This window comes from Camelina sativa, chromosome 15, assembly GCF_030686135.1.
Source record: "Camelina sativa cultivar CO46 ecotype springtype chromosome 15, ASM3068613v1".
Classification (NCBI taxonomy): Eukaryota; Viridiplantae; Streptophyta; class Magnoliopsida; order Brassicales; family Brassicaceae; genus Camelina; species Camelina sativa.
Genome location: NC_141894.1, coordinates 18,504,813 through 18,522,144, shown reverse-complemented (window position 1 = coordinate 18,522,144; position 17,332 = coordinate 18,504,813). Strand labels below are relative to the sequence as shown.

The following is a 17,332-nucleotide window of genomic DNA, read 5'->3' as shown; positions in this document are numbered from 1 at the left end:
ATGGTAATTGAAGATGTTGATCAGGATCACCTTGTACATCCCTCCAGAAAACAAAATCCAAATTTGAGTACACTGACTAATATGGAAAATCTCCTGATGAGACCGGAGTTAGAGATAAATCCTAAACTTCCCAAGAGTGAGGGCATTCAAAAAAAAAGTGATTAATATTCTCAACTACAGAGTCGCACCTTTTACACCAGATATTTATATTGGACACTTCAGTGTATCTATTTACTTTTATAGATATTTTTTACTTACTAGAAATACTTACTTTATATTCTTTGATAAATTTTATTTTATTTTTAAAATTTTAAACCCGCACATCGGGCGGGTCCTAATCTAATTTTAATATAATTTTAAATATATATCTTTTAAAAATATGTAGTAACACAAATAAATTTAATGAAAAAAATTAAAACATCTCTAAAAATTAATATAAACATTGATTTTATTTAAAATTGTTTTTTTTTAAATAGTATTTATTAATTTTATGTCATTTTAATATATTATTTATTAATTTTACTTTATTTTTAGTATATTATTTAGGCAAGTGGACCAGCCCGCTAACCCGCTGAGCTTAGCGGATTTGGACATAACTTTTATATCCGTGGCTTAGCGGACCGGTTAGTTGCGGTTAAAAAAATAAAAATTTCCCACTGCGGACAGCCCAGATGTAGGCGGGCAGACCCGTTTGACACCTTGTTAATTGGTTTGTGTTTACACCGGATGTTTTTAATTAGAGTTGAAAATTTACAAATGGGCCGATTGGACTTAGTACCGGGCTGATCCATCTGGAACCCGACCCGGTTGGTGTGAAAACCCGAAAGGTTGTCACTTCCCTTTTTCACCCTAAAACGAAAAGACCCTAGTTTAGAAGCACGTCGGACATCGTCAAAAAAAGAAGCACGTCGGAGTTGGGAAGATCAAGATCTGCAGACATGGCGGACGAAGCGAACAGAGCTGTAAGTTCCTCTTCCGCTCAATTTATTGAATCGGATCCGAATCTTCAAAAAGATTTTGCAGAAAAATGGATTTCTAATTTGTTAAGTGACAGGCTTTTATGGAGATTCAAGCAAGCATGATTGAACTCACTGGGAAGCTGAAGCAGGTGAATCCTCCCTTCCTTTGTACTATCGCCTTGCTAATTTAATTAGTTATCTCTTAAATCGTCGGCTACATTTTGATTTTCCATCTACTGTGAGGTTGTTCGTTTGAGAGACTATGCAATGATGTGACCATAGTTTTAGAATCAAACATGAAAAGTGGTTCTTACTTGTGACTTGTGATTTTTAGTGCTAGATAGATTCTGTAACTGCGTTATGAATATGTTTCAGTGTCACGTTCCTACTTTGAAGTCCCCAGTTTCCAAATTGTAGAACTTTGTTTTGCTTGTGGTTTGTGTTAATATGATTTTGTATTTCTACAAAGAATCTTAGCTCTATCTATCATAAAATAAGATGCCACTGGAGATATATAGAGATGGCAAAAATCATAGACATCACTATTACTGGAAGTACTGAGATTGGCTGTCGTAAGCCATTTTCATGTGGTGGGTAATTTGGTTTGGTGTTGAAACTGACATGTGTATATGCTTGGCTTTTTTAGGTGCAGAATCAGATGCGCAACAAAGAGGGAGATAAAAAGCGAGCTTTCTTAACCTTGGAAGAGCTGCGGCCATTGCCTGAAGATACAAACACCTACAAGTCAATAGGCAATGATTCCCTTCTCTGGTTACATAAAGGATAGTAGCTTTTTGGTTTATCATGTCTAACTTGTGTTATATTATTCTTGTTTTCAGGAAGAACGTGAGTGGTTAATAGTCCATCCAACTAGGACCTTGCGTGAGTTTTGAAGGGCTGATTATAGTTTGCTTCATATATGATGAACAGGTTTGTTCTAGAGCCCAAGGCAGTGCTGCAAGCTGAACAAGAGCAAAAACTCAAGGACAGTGAGGCTGCCATTGTTTCTCTACAGGTACATCATTCCCTCTTTCAATGAAAGATAGATAATCTTTGATGAGTGAAAGGGCTGATGGGTTGTTAGGATATCATTAAAATGCTGGTTTACATAACCATGTTTGCGGGATGATTGTCAGACATCAAAGGAGTACTTGGAGAAGCAAACAGCAGAGGTGGAGAACAACTTGAGGGAGCTGTTGCAGCAAGAACCAGGCATTGCTCGACAAATAATGTCCATGTCTATGTAACTTATCCTCCAAACCTTGGACAAAAAAGTACACTCAACACCTTGAACGACCCGTGAGTTTTGGTGGTTCTGCTTTACCAGGGCTTAGTTTTGGTGGTCTGCTTTACAGGGCTTCTGGGATTGAATTGAAACCATAAGAAATTAAGAACGTCTTTGTAAGATTCTCACATTTTTTTTGTCTGATCAGAATTATTATAAAAAGTATCTGGTATTTTTTTATGACAGTGACTAACATATATATATAACCAATAAATTTGCAATTTTTTTACCTCACACAAGACGTCAGTAGATTAAAAATAATGTAAATGAAATCAGTGTTACAATAGTCAAACTCGGTGTAATGTTCTTTTCAGTAAAAACTTAGTTGACCAATCAAAAGCATGGGAACAACAAGTGTCCAAAGACATACACATACATATCAAACCCCAACAAATACATTCCCTCATGTACATGATTTTACACTAACTCTCAAGGAAATCATAAATCATAATGTCTTGGCATCTAAGCAGTCCACTTAAGATGTCCATAGTGTTGGCTACTAACGTCTAAAGCCGTTCCCAAGAAAAACCAATTCAAGACTGATTGACGTAAAGAACAGGAACAAGTCCTGCCATCTTCCCATCTCTTCCAGGCCGCTTCTTCTTTACCTGTCATAGTTTATAAGTTGATCACGGTTAAGTTTAGGTTTTAAAAATCTCTCCTCCTCACATGACTCATGTGCTGTCTCTCTAAATCAAGTATTACTTACGTAAAACCAGCCATCAACTTCATACTCTATCTCCAATTCCTCCTCTGCCGTCAAGTTTAGCTGTAACATACCCAAAGGTGTTTTAATGCTTACATCATAACACATCTTTCCAGGAATATAGATTACCGCATAGGTAATAACGAATGGATAATATTGAACCACATATCTCTGAATCATTTAACTGGTGTTTGCACAACATACCAAAGGAGAAAGACAAAAGCACGCTTACCTCATCATCTCCTCCTGCGGTGAAGTCATAGAGCGCTGTTCCAAATCTTGTACCAGTAGATTTCCTAGGTTCTTCATCATCTGATTCATAACTTCGAGAACCAGACCCTGCTACAGGGTTCTCAAACGATTCACGACTTTGTGGCTCAGAATATGAATAAGGCGGAGGAGGCTCTTCTCTAATCTGAAAGGGAGTGAAGGAAGAATAAGAAATGGCCATGCTAACAGAGAATCAGCCCATTTCACAACATATACAAACACAGAAAAGAATATCAGCTTACTGGGGAACCATAGCCTTCATATGTGGACTGGTATTTGCTTCCACCCGATTTTGCCTATTTGAGTTACCACATTCATATAGTTAAAATTAGTTGGCACAAAATACTCCATGAGTTCTTATGATCAAAAATAGTTCAGCGTTCTTTATGCTTAAACTATACTCATGCCTTTTCCTTTTAAGACACAACTTGCATGCATATCAATATCTCTGGTTACTAATGTTTATGAAGAACAGACTTGAGGAACATTTTCACAGATATTTATAATTCGTCACTGAAGCAGAATTAGTTTTCATATTCTATAAACTCACTGAAACAAGCTTTTTTCTTGGTTCTCGGTTTTCATTGTGACTAAGACTTAAGACATTTAGAAATAATCAACTGAGTGACAATATTCTAGAACCAAATCATCGTATAACTACAGGAGACTCTTTGGCCCATACTAGGTGGTAATACAGAATGAAATTAAAGGAATAATTTGTGTACCCTACCGTTGCTTGTGAGGAAGGCTTTGAGCTGAACAATGATGGGTAGTTCATTCCACCAAAGTGAGATGATATGGAACTTTCCACTGATCCAGTAGAATCTGGAGACGATGAACCTGATCTAGCATCTTCTTCCTGTAAATACAACAAAAGTCATGTTTTAGCACCGCTATAACAAAGTCATTTTGAAGAAAGCTCTGAGATGGATAAAGCTAACAGTATACCTCCAATTCTGAAGTTTCTAAAAGAGTCTTAGCCCACATGTCATCATAGCCAACTGAAGGTCTAGAGAAGACATTCTCCTCCTCAACATCTGGTGCATCTGTTCCGACTCCAGCAAGGAATTCATTGACCTGACAAGTATTAAATAGGTCTTAGTTTCATTTGGAGAAATAAAATAGTATGTAGCATCTATGATGTAAATATGTATGAAAGAATACCGGTAAATCATAAGTTCACATGACCCGATAATCAGATTAATGGATTAACTACTACTCAAGCCTTAATGGCATGTAATGCAAGTAGAACCACTATCTACTTTTAATCGGAAAATTCAATACTAAAACTTGTCATCACAAGTGCAGTTCCAAAGCATTCAGTATTGACCCCATTCAGACCAGTTCCGAACAAAGGCATGGTACTTTATTGTAATGTGAAATGGTTTATTAAGTCTTGTTTGAAAACGAGGTTTTACTCCAATGGGTAATCCACACAACTATTATTATTTTCTGATTCCTTATCAGAAAATTTATTGTGCCCCATCATATCCTATATCTAACGATTAGAAGAATATTTCAATAGTACACACAGGCTCTAAACTGCACACATGCTAATCTGTTATCTTAAAAAGTCAGATAAAAATGGCAACTGACCCTACTCATTGCTGGGGCATTGTTTCCAAGAAGACCATCATCGCCAAGGTTGGCAGCCCAAGCATTCACCAAATCATCATCCAGACCACTGGAGTTTGAGGCAGCAGGGGCAGGCTGCGTGGACTCATAAATTAAGTCCGAAATCCCGGTAGCAACAACAGCTGGATCAGTGGACCCAGCAGATGCACTGATATTGTGCTTTGTGCGGTATATGTCAATGAGCTTTGCACTTCATAGTTTACAAGTAAGAACAAAGACTGTTATCATATGAAACCAGAATAGAGACAGGAAAGTATGGTTGCGGTAAGCATGCAATGTGCGCAAAACAGGTAGACGCAAGATAACCAAACATGAAATGAATTTTTATAGTACTGTCACAGGCTGTCGCTGGTTGATATAATGAATTCAGAATGCTACCTTATCGGGCCCAGGGGTAAATACTTGGCTCTCGGAATATAGCAAAACATGGATACAAAATCAAGCAGCCTCTCATGGTTTTCGTAGAGTTTTTTCAGCTCCTCGTCCTTCCATTCTTTGTTTGCATTATCGTGATTGCGTATTTCCCTAATTACAATCAAGGAAAAAGTCATATGTCAATGATAATATCATATACAGGTTACATGCATGAATCACATTAAAAAAAAAAGGAAAAGAAGGAAAGATTTCTTCCTTACTTGATTAATTCGTCTTGTCCTATGTACATTTCATCCAGAACTTTTAACATCGGAGTTATTAAAACTCCAAGTCCTGTACCACTAGCTCCTTGGTCTTCCCCATTACTCAAGTGCATTTCAGAAAGTTGAGATTGCACACCACCCTCTGCCAAAGTGTACAAAAACTCGTATATCTGCAGCCTGAAAGGTTCACCAGATCTAATAGCTATCGTAGTAAGAGCTTGAATTGCAACAATTCGGACCTGTGTATGAAAGAAACATTAAAATTAGGCGGGAAACTGTAGAATTAATACTCATCTTTGTAGCGTGTCCTGACGGCATAATCATGTCTATGCTTCAATAAGACTCTAACTAAAGTGCTAGGAAGAACATCATATATTGAATTAAGAATCACAACTTATAAACAGCGATTTTCTATAACAGTAAAGGTCTGGACAGTAATGAAGCTTTAAATAGAAAGAGAGACCATACAAGATCATTGAAGTCAACTTTCATTTGTTTACATTTATAGTTTCTGGTCAGGCACAATTACTCCAGGTTTCAACTTTTGTTTCATGTAAAGAAAAAAATGAAACCTTAAAAAGAATCAGCTAGTAAAACCTAGATAACCAGACCATCCAATTTGTCCGCACTTAAAAAAGGGTCTCGAGCTATGGTCTTCGCTCTGGAGTGTAGCTACAAATAGAGAAAGGTGCACCACATGTTTACCAGGCAAAATGCTCCCAAACAAGGTTTACGATCAAAGACTTAATACAATCAGGTCATATACATATTGATAAGAATGTGGATAAAATATCCCACATTGGATAGGAGAGGAACAAATCAAAGGGCACCCAAATCCTTACCTAGCTTTTATAGTGAGTTCTATCTAAGGGTTTTTGTGGGTTTGGTTTGTGGCCAACTCCTTTGACAAATTGTCCAATTAAAAACAATAAAATTCAAAAAAAAAATATATATGACCAACAAAATATAGTGGTATACCTCCCAGCTTCCACTAAAGGCACATCTCTGGAGGCGAGTTAATGCACCAGCAAGGGTAGGATTGCGAGAACTGGCAGCGGCAACCATTTTATCAGCATCCAACATCATAAGTGCAGTGCCCGGTGGAGTTGCAGATTCCCAGGCGTATTCAGAAGCGGCGTAGTTTGCATTTTCTCCAAGGAACCATACCTGCCATAGTATTAATGCATGTAAGGTAGAATTCTGAGAAAAAGATTACCAAATGCATGTAAAACAATCTGAGGAATGCTTACTGCTGCTTGCACCAATTTCTGCAGCGCGAGAGCTGACTTGGGATCTGATGCAGAGACCCTATCAATTGATGTCAGTCCTGCCATGGACCCCGGCTGTGGAGGTGGTAAATCGAGTACTATCGTGACGGCTTCCAGAGCTGTGTGCTTCCCGTCAGGACCGGCTCCAACAAGACATGTCTAGAAGTGGATCAATAAATAAATTGTATCAAATAAAGTACTAGAGGTAGCAAAAATTCATCACCATATCCCACAATAATTTGAGCCTTACAAATATACTTGCAATTACTTATTTTTTTCCACATCTATCGCTACCAAATATTAACTAGACAAGCATACAAACTTCAAAATGTATTAAACGCAATCAAATATGAAACAGGAGGATTATACAACAGCTGTAAGTAAGTATCAATAGCTTTAGAATTAAATAAGGAAACAGAGTATACCTTCCAAAGCAGCTGTAAGACATCAGCGTCGATTTTCCCCGGAACTTTGGTAGCAAATATTCTGGCAATTTCGAGAAGAATAACAGCCATATCTGGAGTTGCCTGTGAAAAAATAATAAAACGGAGTCAACTAGACAGAAGAAAACAGTGCACATTTTCACTCTTCAAATATTTGTTCAAGTTAATCATCCGTTTCATCACAGCCGATGAAATTTGTCACAAGTTCCTAGGTGTAAACTTTTTCTGCCAGATACCTCTTGTTACAAATCTAAGAAATTAAAGAGATTCCATACACAAGAAAACTACTACAAACGTCCTAGTTATAGGATTTTGGACAAAAAACAGAGCTGCTAAAACTTGTAAGCACTTTGCAAATACAAATCAACAAGTGAAGAAAATATCGTACTTACCTTAAAGCGAGCATGCAAAGTAAGCAAAACATCATTAACAAGAGCTGCGGGCCAAGCAGGATCTGAAAGCTCTGAGGCAATGATTGATTTCAACTCATCCAACGATTCATCCGGACTTTGCATCCATATCAATGCTTTGATAACCATTGCGCGGACATACACGCACTCGCATGCAACTGTTGTTCGAACCACCTCCATTAATGCAGCCAGTAAACTTGCAATTGTATCATTGCGACCAGGCCCTGCAGATATGGATGATGTTCTCCGAATTCCTGTAATAGTCAGAACAAATTTAATTGATAAAAATAAGGGTAAACATGTAAACAAAGAGTGGGAAAGAAGGTAATTTCACGGTGATTTTGGAACAAATTAAAACTCGAAAATTGGAAAGAAACCCTACATCGGTAATATAGCTCGGTAAAGGAAAATCAAAGTGATAGGAAAAACATGTTCCTTTATTTAGGTTAGAAGAAAAGACATGTAAACCATCATATTATTTTGTACGGACATCTGAGCATTGAGTTCACTCACATTTGTAGTTTTGTTACAATTAGAGCTACAATAAAATAGTCAGATAATATTGAAGCACCATCCAAGCATAGATGAAATGACTTAATTCACATTTGTAGTTGGTGTATAATAATACAATAAAAAGATTGTACTCATGGTAAGAGGGTAATGATAATGTACCTTCTGGGTGAGAATTTTCATTGGTCTCACCATCATCTACAGCGTCAGAAAATGCATTTACATGAACGGATTCATCAATGTCCTGTAATCCCATAGCAAATGCTGCTGCCCTGCTCTTTCCCATTTCTTGGACAACCCTTGCTGCTGCATGAAGTACTGGTCTTGAGAAACTGCGAAATGAGCTCTCTAACCTGAAAGAACAAGATCAATTAGCAAAGAACACTTCGTTATAAGGATCATTACAATCCAAAGCAACGTTCTAGTGAAGAAAGGGATCCATAAGATCTGCAATTCTAGATATGGTCTTCCACCAAGCTAGGATTACCTCCTCATTACAAGCTTAATAAGAGGCTGTGGACGCTTAGTTTTGTGAGATTTATCCTTGTATGACAAGGATGGTGCTTCTGGTAACTTAAGGATCTCCCTGGTCAAGCGATACCACCCAGCAGCACGCTCATCCATCCTAAAAGATGCAGTATATTGTGGTTATTGAATACCTTACAAAGAATGAACTAAGAGAAATCAAAGCCATCGAACTCATGCCTCTCAGTGTTATCATGTTTTCCCAAAATGCACAAAATCGCCTCATAGCAGACCCTTTCACTCGGATCTAGGAGTAGCTGATAGAGAATTGAGTTGAACTGAGACCTGATATCAGGCCTCTCTGTAAGAAGATGGAAAAGAAACTAGTAACTTGTAATTCCTCAAAACAACCTCTCCCACATAACCAGATAAAAATAACAGAGCCAGAACAGGCAGTAGAAAGAGAAAGAGCTCGATATACTTACCATCTAACGCCCGAGCTCTAGATATCGAGTGGCACAACCTAGCCAGGGAAACCCTAGCAAGAACATCATTCATATGTAGGATATCTTGCAAAGCTCCTAATTTGGTGTACAGAAGAAAGGTATATCAGCTAACCCATATTTGATCTGAAATCATCGTAATGGTCACATAAATGATAGTTTGCTTGTGACTGGTATCAAGGGTACGTCTCATAAGTGGACCAATTTGTACAATGCAACTAAGACTCATGTTGCAGAGACTTCTTTATAATTAGAACAAGTAAACATGACGTAACCAACAGACAAATTAACTTTAAGAGATAAAAGGCCTAGAAAGTATACCTACTGGAGACGCAAGCTTTTCTGCAACAAAAAGATCAAGAGACACAGATCAAGTTTTCAATGACAAATAATTTTGTGTCTACGCGTAAATAGAATGGACAAACAATTTTAGGGGGAACAGAACAAATTATTCACCTAATGTCATTGCTACTGTATAGGGGTCTCTTGTGGCTAACTCAGATAGAATCTCCAGCGAATGCCTCACCGCAACAGGATCAGCAAAGGAAACACTGCAACATAACAATGAGAATGGCAGAAAAAGTGTTCAACATACAGCAAAATTATGAATAGACTAAAAAATTGCTCTTTTGAGAACCATCTATAATTAACTCCAATATCATCACTTCAGAAAGTAGAAAGAACCCAAAAAAAAGTCTTACCCCTGGGCTGCACGATGCAGAAAAAGTGGATTTCCTGGATCAATCGGGAGTCTTCTCAGTGCACTCATAGCGGCGTATTGCAAGTTACTCCGCATAATCGACTAACAAAAAGGAGACAGAACGCTTAAGTTAATAACAAAGTTTAAGTGTTAACAAGTTGATCATTTGGCTTACGGATAATTTGATACAAGAACAGAATTGTAATGTTTTCAAGAATGGTTTTATCAATTCAACGTTTAACTCAGAGCTTAAAAAGCTGTTGCTAATAGCCAGAGTCTCCCAGATGTGCAAAGTCAAATCATTAAAGAGTAACTATGGTATACTGCCAAGTGCATAGTAGCCATCGACAAGAATTTTGAGAAATCTATACCCCACAGCATGGCAAATAACAGAAAAGAAAACTATTAAATGCAGGGAACAGTACTTCTATGGAAGCCTTGTCTTTTACTGGAGGAACCTAAGAGTTGAGAAACATACATCTTTATCACCCCCTTTTGTCCCAAAGACCCCTTTCTTTCGTTTATGCGGAACATCACCAACCTGAAAGGACATGAAACATATGCTTTAAAGCTGAAACTAAGGTTAAATCACACTGAGCGCAGAAAATGAACTACGCCAGGGCTTATGGAAAATAAACAAAGCATCTTGTTGAGAGCATCAGACAAACCTTATCAAGGATGCCAAATACAATCTCATACAATTTTGACAAAAGCTCAGAATTGCCTGACGGTGAATATGTCAGAGCTTTTAAAGCTTGCAGTCGTCGAGCATGAACTGAAGAATAACACATGATAAGGTTAGAAATTCATCACCATTCCAATGACAGTTGGAAAGTTGCAAGAGAACGCTAACAAAGTAGGAAATCAAGTTCTCTCCACATGATGCCGAACTGTTAATTGTTATTTTCTGTCTTAGATGTTGGTTCTCACTTCCATAACCCCCAAATTATTCCACACCAAAACTAAAACCACATCTTACAAAACTACCTTTTTGCATCACTGCTCTCAGTATTTGGGTCCATTTTAGAGAAATTACAAGGTTACTGGGATATTTCCTAAGAAACATTAAAAAGCAATACAATTATAAAGATAAATCAGATTTCGACAATCCTCAAGACTCCAGTAAAAGCAAAATTTCACAATGAGATACTGACATGGCACTCATCCTCTAAAGCTGAAGATATATATATATATATATGTAAAAGAAAACACTAAAGGCTGAATCTGAAACCATGATGACCAAATGCGATGGAAACTCACATTCGAATTCAGAATTTGTAGCTTCGGTTGTAAGTTGATTCACTATCCGAGGAACAACATCAGCTCTTGTGACTCCTCCACCAGCATCAATATCTGCTAGAGCATCCCAGTTTGGAGTGGGGATACCACCCCCTGGAGTCATGCCCGTATCAGACAAAATTCTAGCTAAGTAATAATAGACATAGCGTAGCACATTCCTGTCTTCACATTGCTGATTAAGCTGTATCAACAACAAGAGAAAAAAAAGAATGCTAAAAACCTGGTGCCTCTCTTTTGACAGATAGTATTCAAAATGCACATTTTTTTTAAGATTCGTGTAACATCAATGGGTAAAGGAAGAAAAAACAACTCTAATCGAAAGAATAATATGTAGATGCACCATGTTAGAGTTAAAACAAATAATACGAGAAAAAATACAGTATTGATCTGAGAATAACTGGTTGTCAAACTAGCAAAGAGTGCCACATACCATAAGAAGAGATGGGGCCAGAGAAGGATCAACGGAGTTGTACACAGCAAGCTTAGGGAACACGTGATTCACTAGTTGTTTCTGAGAACTTTTCTGCTCACTCGTGAAAGAAGAGAAAAGAAGAAACATTCAGATACTACTTTGACCAACAGCGGTTTAAAGACAGTAAGAACACAAACTTAACCTGATCCAAGGTGGCAGCTAATTCGTGAATGCTCCTTGCAAGTTGCGAATAGGAAACTGGCTGTGAAGTCATTTCGAACATTAAAAATCATGTTAACTACACCGAAGAACAAGAAATAAGTAGATTTTGTTCCTCTACTATTCTGCTAACATCGAACAACGACACAGAAGTATATTGTATTCCTCCTATTAACAGTTCAAATCTACAAGTAAGCCTTCCAAGAGTTATGTTAGCTCCAATAGTCCAGGGTTCACTTTGCATAACAACTAAGGGAGCTCAAACACACAAGAGAAATGTGCCAAACAATAGTCCACAACAATTGGCACCCAAAATTCAATTTATAGATCGAACCTTCTTTTTCTGTCTCTGCCTCTGCGGCATGATATTAGCCTTAACAGGATTCAGTGCAGCTTTGGCAACAGATATAGTGTCGTTCTGGATCTGCATCAAAGTGGCTCTCTTCGATTTCTTCTCACCCAGCGTCGTCTTCGTCGACATTGGATGGTGCAGATGTGAAGCCGCCGATGCGGAAGCAGGAGATGGCTGAGACGCCGTGGAAGAGGCGGATGAAGAAGTAGATTGTGCAGGAACCGGGGTTGGATCTGCCGAGATCAGATCCATTAGCGTTTTACCAGACGATTCCTGTAAAACATGAAAATGGAATAAAGGTAAACTTGCATTCGTATCTTGGCCTATGAAGCGTAGAAGAAATACGGTGGAGATCCGGCGATGTTTACCGCCATAACTAGTGGCAGATCGGAGGAGGGCTCTCGGAGAAGATTTTAGTGACGGGCGATTCAACAAGGCAACGCAACTTTAGAATTGAAGAAAATAAAATCAATTCTTAAAAAGTTTTGTTGAATTGTCACGAAGCACGTGAGATGCGCATGATCCTTTATTTGTCTTCGAATTAGGCAATTTAGCCACGGTTCGGTACGACGGGGAGAAATTCAAAACCCAAAATATGGGAACACTCTATCAATTTTTTGGGAAAAATATCATTTAAACCATCAAGTTTCAAATTGTGGTCATTTAAATCATAAATTTTATTATAGGCCATTTAAAACATTAATTTTACTAGCTCTTTTAAACATTAAGTTTTGTTGACCAAGCCAAAAAAGACATGACGTTAAATTCGATAACCGAGCAACTAACTGACGTTATTCTGCCGTTAACACTATCTGTTAGTGACAAAACGGTGTAATTTTGATGAAAATTTTAGTTCGAGAAAAATGTCATTTAAACCATGATCTTATAAATTAAGACCATTTAAACCATAAATTTCAAATATAGGTCATTTAAACCATGAACTTTGTTGTAGACTATTTAAAACATCAACTTTCATTGACTGAGAATTTTTAGACATCAAGTCAAACTATTAAGTTTGCTAACATGTCTTACTTCAGTCGATCACAAAGGTGAATTCAAGGATCAAGATCACAAGCACAAAAAACATTATAAGGGGTCACAAGCAAAAGCACAACAAAGATGCAGTAAAATAACGCATCGAAAACCTAGAATCTTAAAGAAAGTAATTAATTCTATGAAACTAAAAGAAAGTGATCAATCTTTTAAACTCCAGTGTGACATCCTAATAGCTAGAAAAAAACTCAACACACAAACAAAAACACACACAAAAAAAACACGACAAAACAACCAAAACTGAGTACTACACTAAAGACAAAATATGCTAAAAGCACCATATATCACTTGTTTTATTAGCATAACTAATGTCATGTCGAGTTTAGCTTAGTCAACGAAACTTAATCTCTAAAAAGTCTCATTCATTGAAAGTTGATATTTTAAATAGCCTGAAACAAAGTTCATGGTTTAAATGACTTAAATTTGAAAGTTTATGGTTTAAATGGCCTCATTTTAAAAGTTCATGGTTTAAATGGCATTTTTCTCGAACTAAAATTTTTATCAAAACGATATCGTTTTGTCACTAACGGAGAGTGTTAACGGCAAAGTACCGTCTGTTAGCTTAGTTATCGGATTTAACGTCATGTCTTTTTTGGCTTAGTCAACAAAACTTAATGTTTAAAAGAACTAGTCAATGAAAGTTGATGTTTTAAATGGCCTACAACAAAGTTCATGGTTTAACTGACCATAATTTGAAAAGTTCATGGTTTAAATGACATTTTTCCATTTTGTTTTGAATTATTTTTTATTCGAAAAACTGGTGTTTTACTTTGTTAACCTAAGAAAAATTTATATTAACAATTTTTAAGTACTTTTGGCAATTTACCTTTTTAGTTATACTAATCTACAAAGTTAATCTCTAGAAAATATCATGACATAATAATAACTAAAATATGACTACAAATATCTATTACTTCTTCAATACAAATCTTGTAAATCAAATTTTGTTTTTTAAAAAAAAATATATATATAGTGTAAATTCAATAGCTTCTAATTCAGATTATTATTAGGGGTGCTTGCAAAAGTGGACCTCTAACTTGATTCAACTGCAATGTTAGACCCCTCTTTTTCTCTCTCCAACATTTGCCACTTTCTCCCTATTAAATCCTTGTCCATTCATTGTATTCACAAAAATGTCATTATTTCTGATTTATTTGAATTTCTTACGAAAATGTTTATTACATTCATATCCTCATTTTCTTCTTTTATTTACGGTTGTGCCACCGCCATCAATTTTCCAACAACCATGAACAACCAAATTTGAAGCTCTTAAAGCTTCAACAACCTGAATTTGTAAGCTTAAATAACACTCAATGCTAGGAGCACTTCATTTTCTTCCATCTACTCTCCATTTTAATCCAAGAAAATTTGCAAACGCATTCATCTTGTTATATGTCATGATTCTTGGATAGTGATTAAATTGGTGATGGGTTTCTTCTGTGGTGACTAAAGACGACGTCCTCGGTGCTTGACATTGCGAAACAACCACCGATAAGGTTATTTCCGGTAGATTTCATGATTTTCCTTGATTTTTTTTTGCGAAATTAGACTTCATTTGTTAGTCTAACTGTCACAATATCATGTAAAGTCTACTATGTTGTCAATTTTGCAATTAAAAATTTATCGAGTTTCGAGCCCGTAGACTGAAATTTCAGTCTCCTTAATTTCATTTGAAAACAAAAAAATATGGTTCAGACTGCATTATAATCTTTCTGTCTGATACTTCGTTTGCAGTCTACTAAGGTGTATTTTTGCAATTGACCAAATTCTTGACTTTATAGTTATGACTGCCGGACGAAGTCTTCTTCCGATAATAAAAGAGTAGACTTCTATAGTGGCTATTTTTGGATTTGACCAACATATAAAAACATTGACCGTAATATTACTGATATAAAATTAATTAGTTGACTGCAAAAGAAGTCTACTAGTTAAAAAATTAAAATGTTGGTCAACCCCAAAAATGACCACGGCAGACTGCAAACGAAGTCAACATTCCTGGAGACTTCGTACGTAGTCTACTTGGTGAAAGTCAAACTTGGTCAATTGCAAATTAACCACAACGAAGTTTACTTTTTCTAGTTGACGGATAGATGAAGTCTACTTGTCAGCTAGAAGTCTACTACCAAGTCAATGGTTTGGTCAATAGCAAAAATAACCAGAGTTGAATGTAATCGAAGTTAACTTGTTGAAACTTCCTAAGAAGTCTACTATGTTCTATGTTTTTAATTGCAAAACTGACCAAAAAATTAACAAAGGAAGACAACAAAAGAAGTCAACTATCCTAGTAGACTTCATCTGGTGTCTCCTTTATTAAATTGTAATTGCAAAAATAGACCACACAAAATAGACTTCGAGTTAAAGTCTCTGCGTAGAGGCTTGTTGATGTCTACTCGTTTGACATCAACATGAAGTCGGCAAAATTTGTAAACCAATTTATTGCAAATTGGTGAATAATTTTTAAGATTTTCTTGTTATATTTTTTGATATATGTTATGTACTTGCTTCTATATGTTTTTGACATGATTATATATTATACATATGGAGAAATCAAGTTTTTGGTTTTCTTAGGCTATTAGGTCATTAACTTAGACTTTTTTTGAAGTCAACGTGTTGGAGTTCTGTGTGAAGTCTGTATAATTGCAAAAGTTTTTAATTAAAAATATTTATATAAAGAATTTTTGATTTTTTAGTTCAAAGATGAAACGACGGCGACAAATTCATAGTGGGCAATACAACACATTCACACAATTAATATTCATTTTCTTTGTTCTATTGATATTTAAGTTAAACTTTTTCTACAACAATTCTATCTCTAAGACGCTAACTGTTAGACAACTTGAAACAACCCGACCTTTTTTATATATATAATTAAATACAATATATAATTAAGCATGCCATACCACTTAATTAAACCAATAACAACCAACATCCAATAACATGCACAGCGGAAACATATCAATAATACAAAACCAATACAATAACATTTCTAACCATTCTATCCAGCAACCTAACATAACACTAACCAAGGTTCAACCAACATATCCAATAAATCTAATAACACCCAAACGAGACCCTAGATCATCCTCCTCCTCATCGCCATGATTCCATGTCACATACATGCACACCACAAACAACAATTAAGATGCGTAAGTATTATACCAAATACTTACTGAGGCAATCCTACCATCTACTAGGCAATACACACAAGCAACTGAGATTCCAATGCTTAACAAACCACAAACAAAACACAACAAACCAGGAAAACACGAAACAGACAAGTTGGTGCCGATCGGCACCCCCTCCGCAGACGCTTTCTGCTTGAAGCCAATCGTCGAATCTCCTTTCCAATCCATCCAGAACTCACCCAAAAGTCACAAGAACCATTAGAGACCCTAAAGCAATCACAACCAACGAGAAAAACACCATAACAACACCAAACAAGCAAAACATAAGAGATCTCAGGCTTAGATCAGCCATGGTCATGCACTCACCTCTTCTGCAGGAAGATTTGATTGAGAAACGGCGGAAACAACACCACAAGAAGCTTCTCCTTCGTTCCCAGCAACCACACTCCCTTCCACAACAACAGATCTCCCCAAAACCTCCAAGTACAAGCCAAAATCTCTCAAGAACACTCACAAAACTTTCTCTCCTTTTTCTCTCTTTTCTCACTCAACGGCGACCAAACACACCATCAAACCCTTAATTTGTCGCTTCTCCACTTAAATACTCGGTTTAGATAACTAAACCAAAACAACCAAACCAAAATCGCGAATTAAAACAAACCCAACGAACCCATAAATAGTGGTGTCGATCGACACACCCTTGGTGTCGGTCGACACCAAACCCAAAATACCAAAAATCGGTTCGCGGATGTTACAATTCTCCCCCACCAATAAGGATTCGTCCTCGAATCCCGCAGCACCGTCCATCTATCAAGGACCTCCGTGCCACCATCAACATGGCCCGCACAGCCTCCGACCGGACTAAACACCGTCAGCCAAGGTTTCCCGCGCAGCTCTCGCAACAGCCCGCACACCTCTGACTGAACCACGAGGTCTCCTCTAGTCAATATACTCACATCCTAGACATTATTTGCTCACAACTCAGTGCTTCCCCCGTCCGCGGTTGCAACCAACGAATCATGCTGGCTCGCTATCAGGCTAACCACCTTAAGCTACGGCATCCAGGAAGTCACTCACACT

General features: G+C 37.0%; 2 protein-coding genes across 3 annotated transcripts; one reads left to right on the top strand and one right to left on the bottom strand.

Moving 5' to 3' along the window:
• The first annotated feature begins 804 nt into the window (after positions 1-804).
• LOC104747246 (prefoldin subunit 1) lies at positions 805-2,424 on the top strand. The gene is made up of 5 exons (XM_087489646.1): positions 805-962; positions 1,055-1,108; positions 1,606-1,730; positions 1,890-1,974; positions 2,096-2,424. The coding sequence occupies exons 1-5, from the start codon at positions 939-941 to the stop codon at positions 2,204-2,206; spliced, it is 399 nt and encodes a 132-aa protein (XP_087345772.1). The 5' UTR covers positions 805-938; the 3' UTR covers positions 2,207-2,424.
• A 21-nt stretch (positions 2,425-2,445) lies between these two features.
• Positions 2,446-12,724, bottom strand: LOC104748630 (uncharacterized). Of its 2 annotated transcripts, XM_087489644.1 has the most exons (27): positions 12,443-12,724; positions 12,057-12,347; positions 11,706-11,765; positions 11,522-11,614; positions 11,053-11,272; positions 10,461-10,567; positions 10,271-10,333; positions 9,794-9,894; positions 9,549-9,643; positions 9,414-9,434; positions 9,075-9,170; positions 8,830-8,950; positions 8,612-8,749; positions 8,287-8,477; positions 7,597-7,868; positions 7,187-7,288; positions 6,744-6,920; positions 6,472-6,660; positions 5,491-5,732; positions 5,234-5,380; positions 4,817-5,045; positions 4,169-4,297; positions 3,951-4,079; positions 3,463-3,516; positions 3,183-3,365; positions 2,954-3,013; positions 2,446-2,852 (listed from the first exon to the last, which is right to left on the bottom strand). In XM_087489644.1, exons 1-27 carry the CDS (start codon positions 12,446-12,448, stop codon positions 2,778-2,780), a joined length of 3,591 nt encoding a protein of 1,196 aa, XP_087345770.1. In that variant the 5' UTR covers positions 12,449-12,724; the 3' UTR covers positions 2,446-2,777. The 2 variants fall into 2 exon arrangements, with proteins under 2 accessions (XP_087345770.1, XP_087345771.1); XM_087489645.1 differs by lacking the exons at positions 9,794-9,894; positions 10,271-10,333; positions 10,461-10,567; ... (3 more) ...; positions 12,057-12,347; positions 12,443-12,724 and having other exon boundaries at positions 9,075-9,218.
• Between the last annotated feature and the right edge of the window lie 4,608 nt (positions 12,725-17,332).

Coding starts and splice junctions, on each gene's coding strand:
- LOC104747246 (XM_087489646.1), top strand. CDS start 939: ATGGCGGACGAAGCGAACAGAGCT. Junction 963..1,054: donor CGGACGAAGCGAACAGAGCT/GTAAGTTCCTCT, acceptor GTTAAGTGACAG/GCTTTTATGGAGATTCAAGC. Junction 1,109..1,605: donor TCACTGGGAAGCTGAAGCAG/GTGAATCCTCCC, acceptor TGGCTTTTTTAG/GTGCAGAATCAGATGCGCAA.
- LOC104748630 (XM_087489644.1), bottom strand. Junction 11,273..11,521: donor TGGCCCCATCTCTTCTTATG/GTATGTGGCACT, acceptor TTGTTGATACAG/CTTAATCAGCAATGTGAAGA. Junction 4,298..4,816: donor ATGCCCCAGCAATGAGTAGG/GTCAGTTGCCAT, acceptor AATACTTGTCAG/GTCAATGAATTCCTTGCTGG.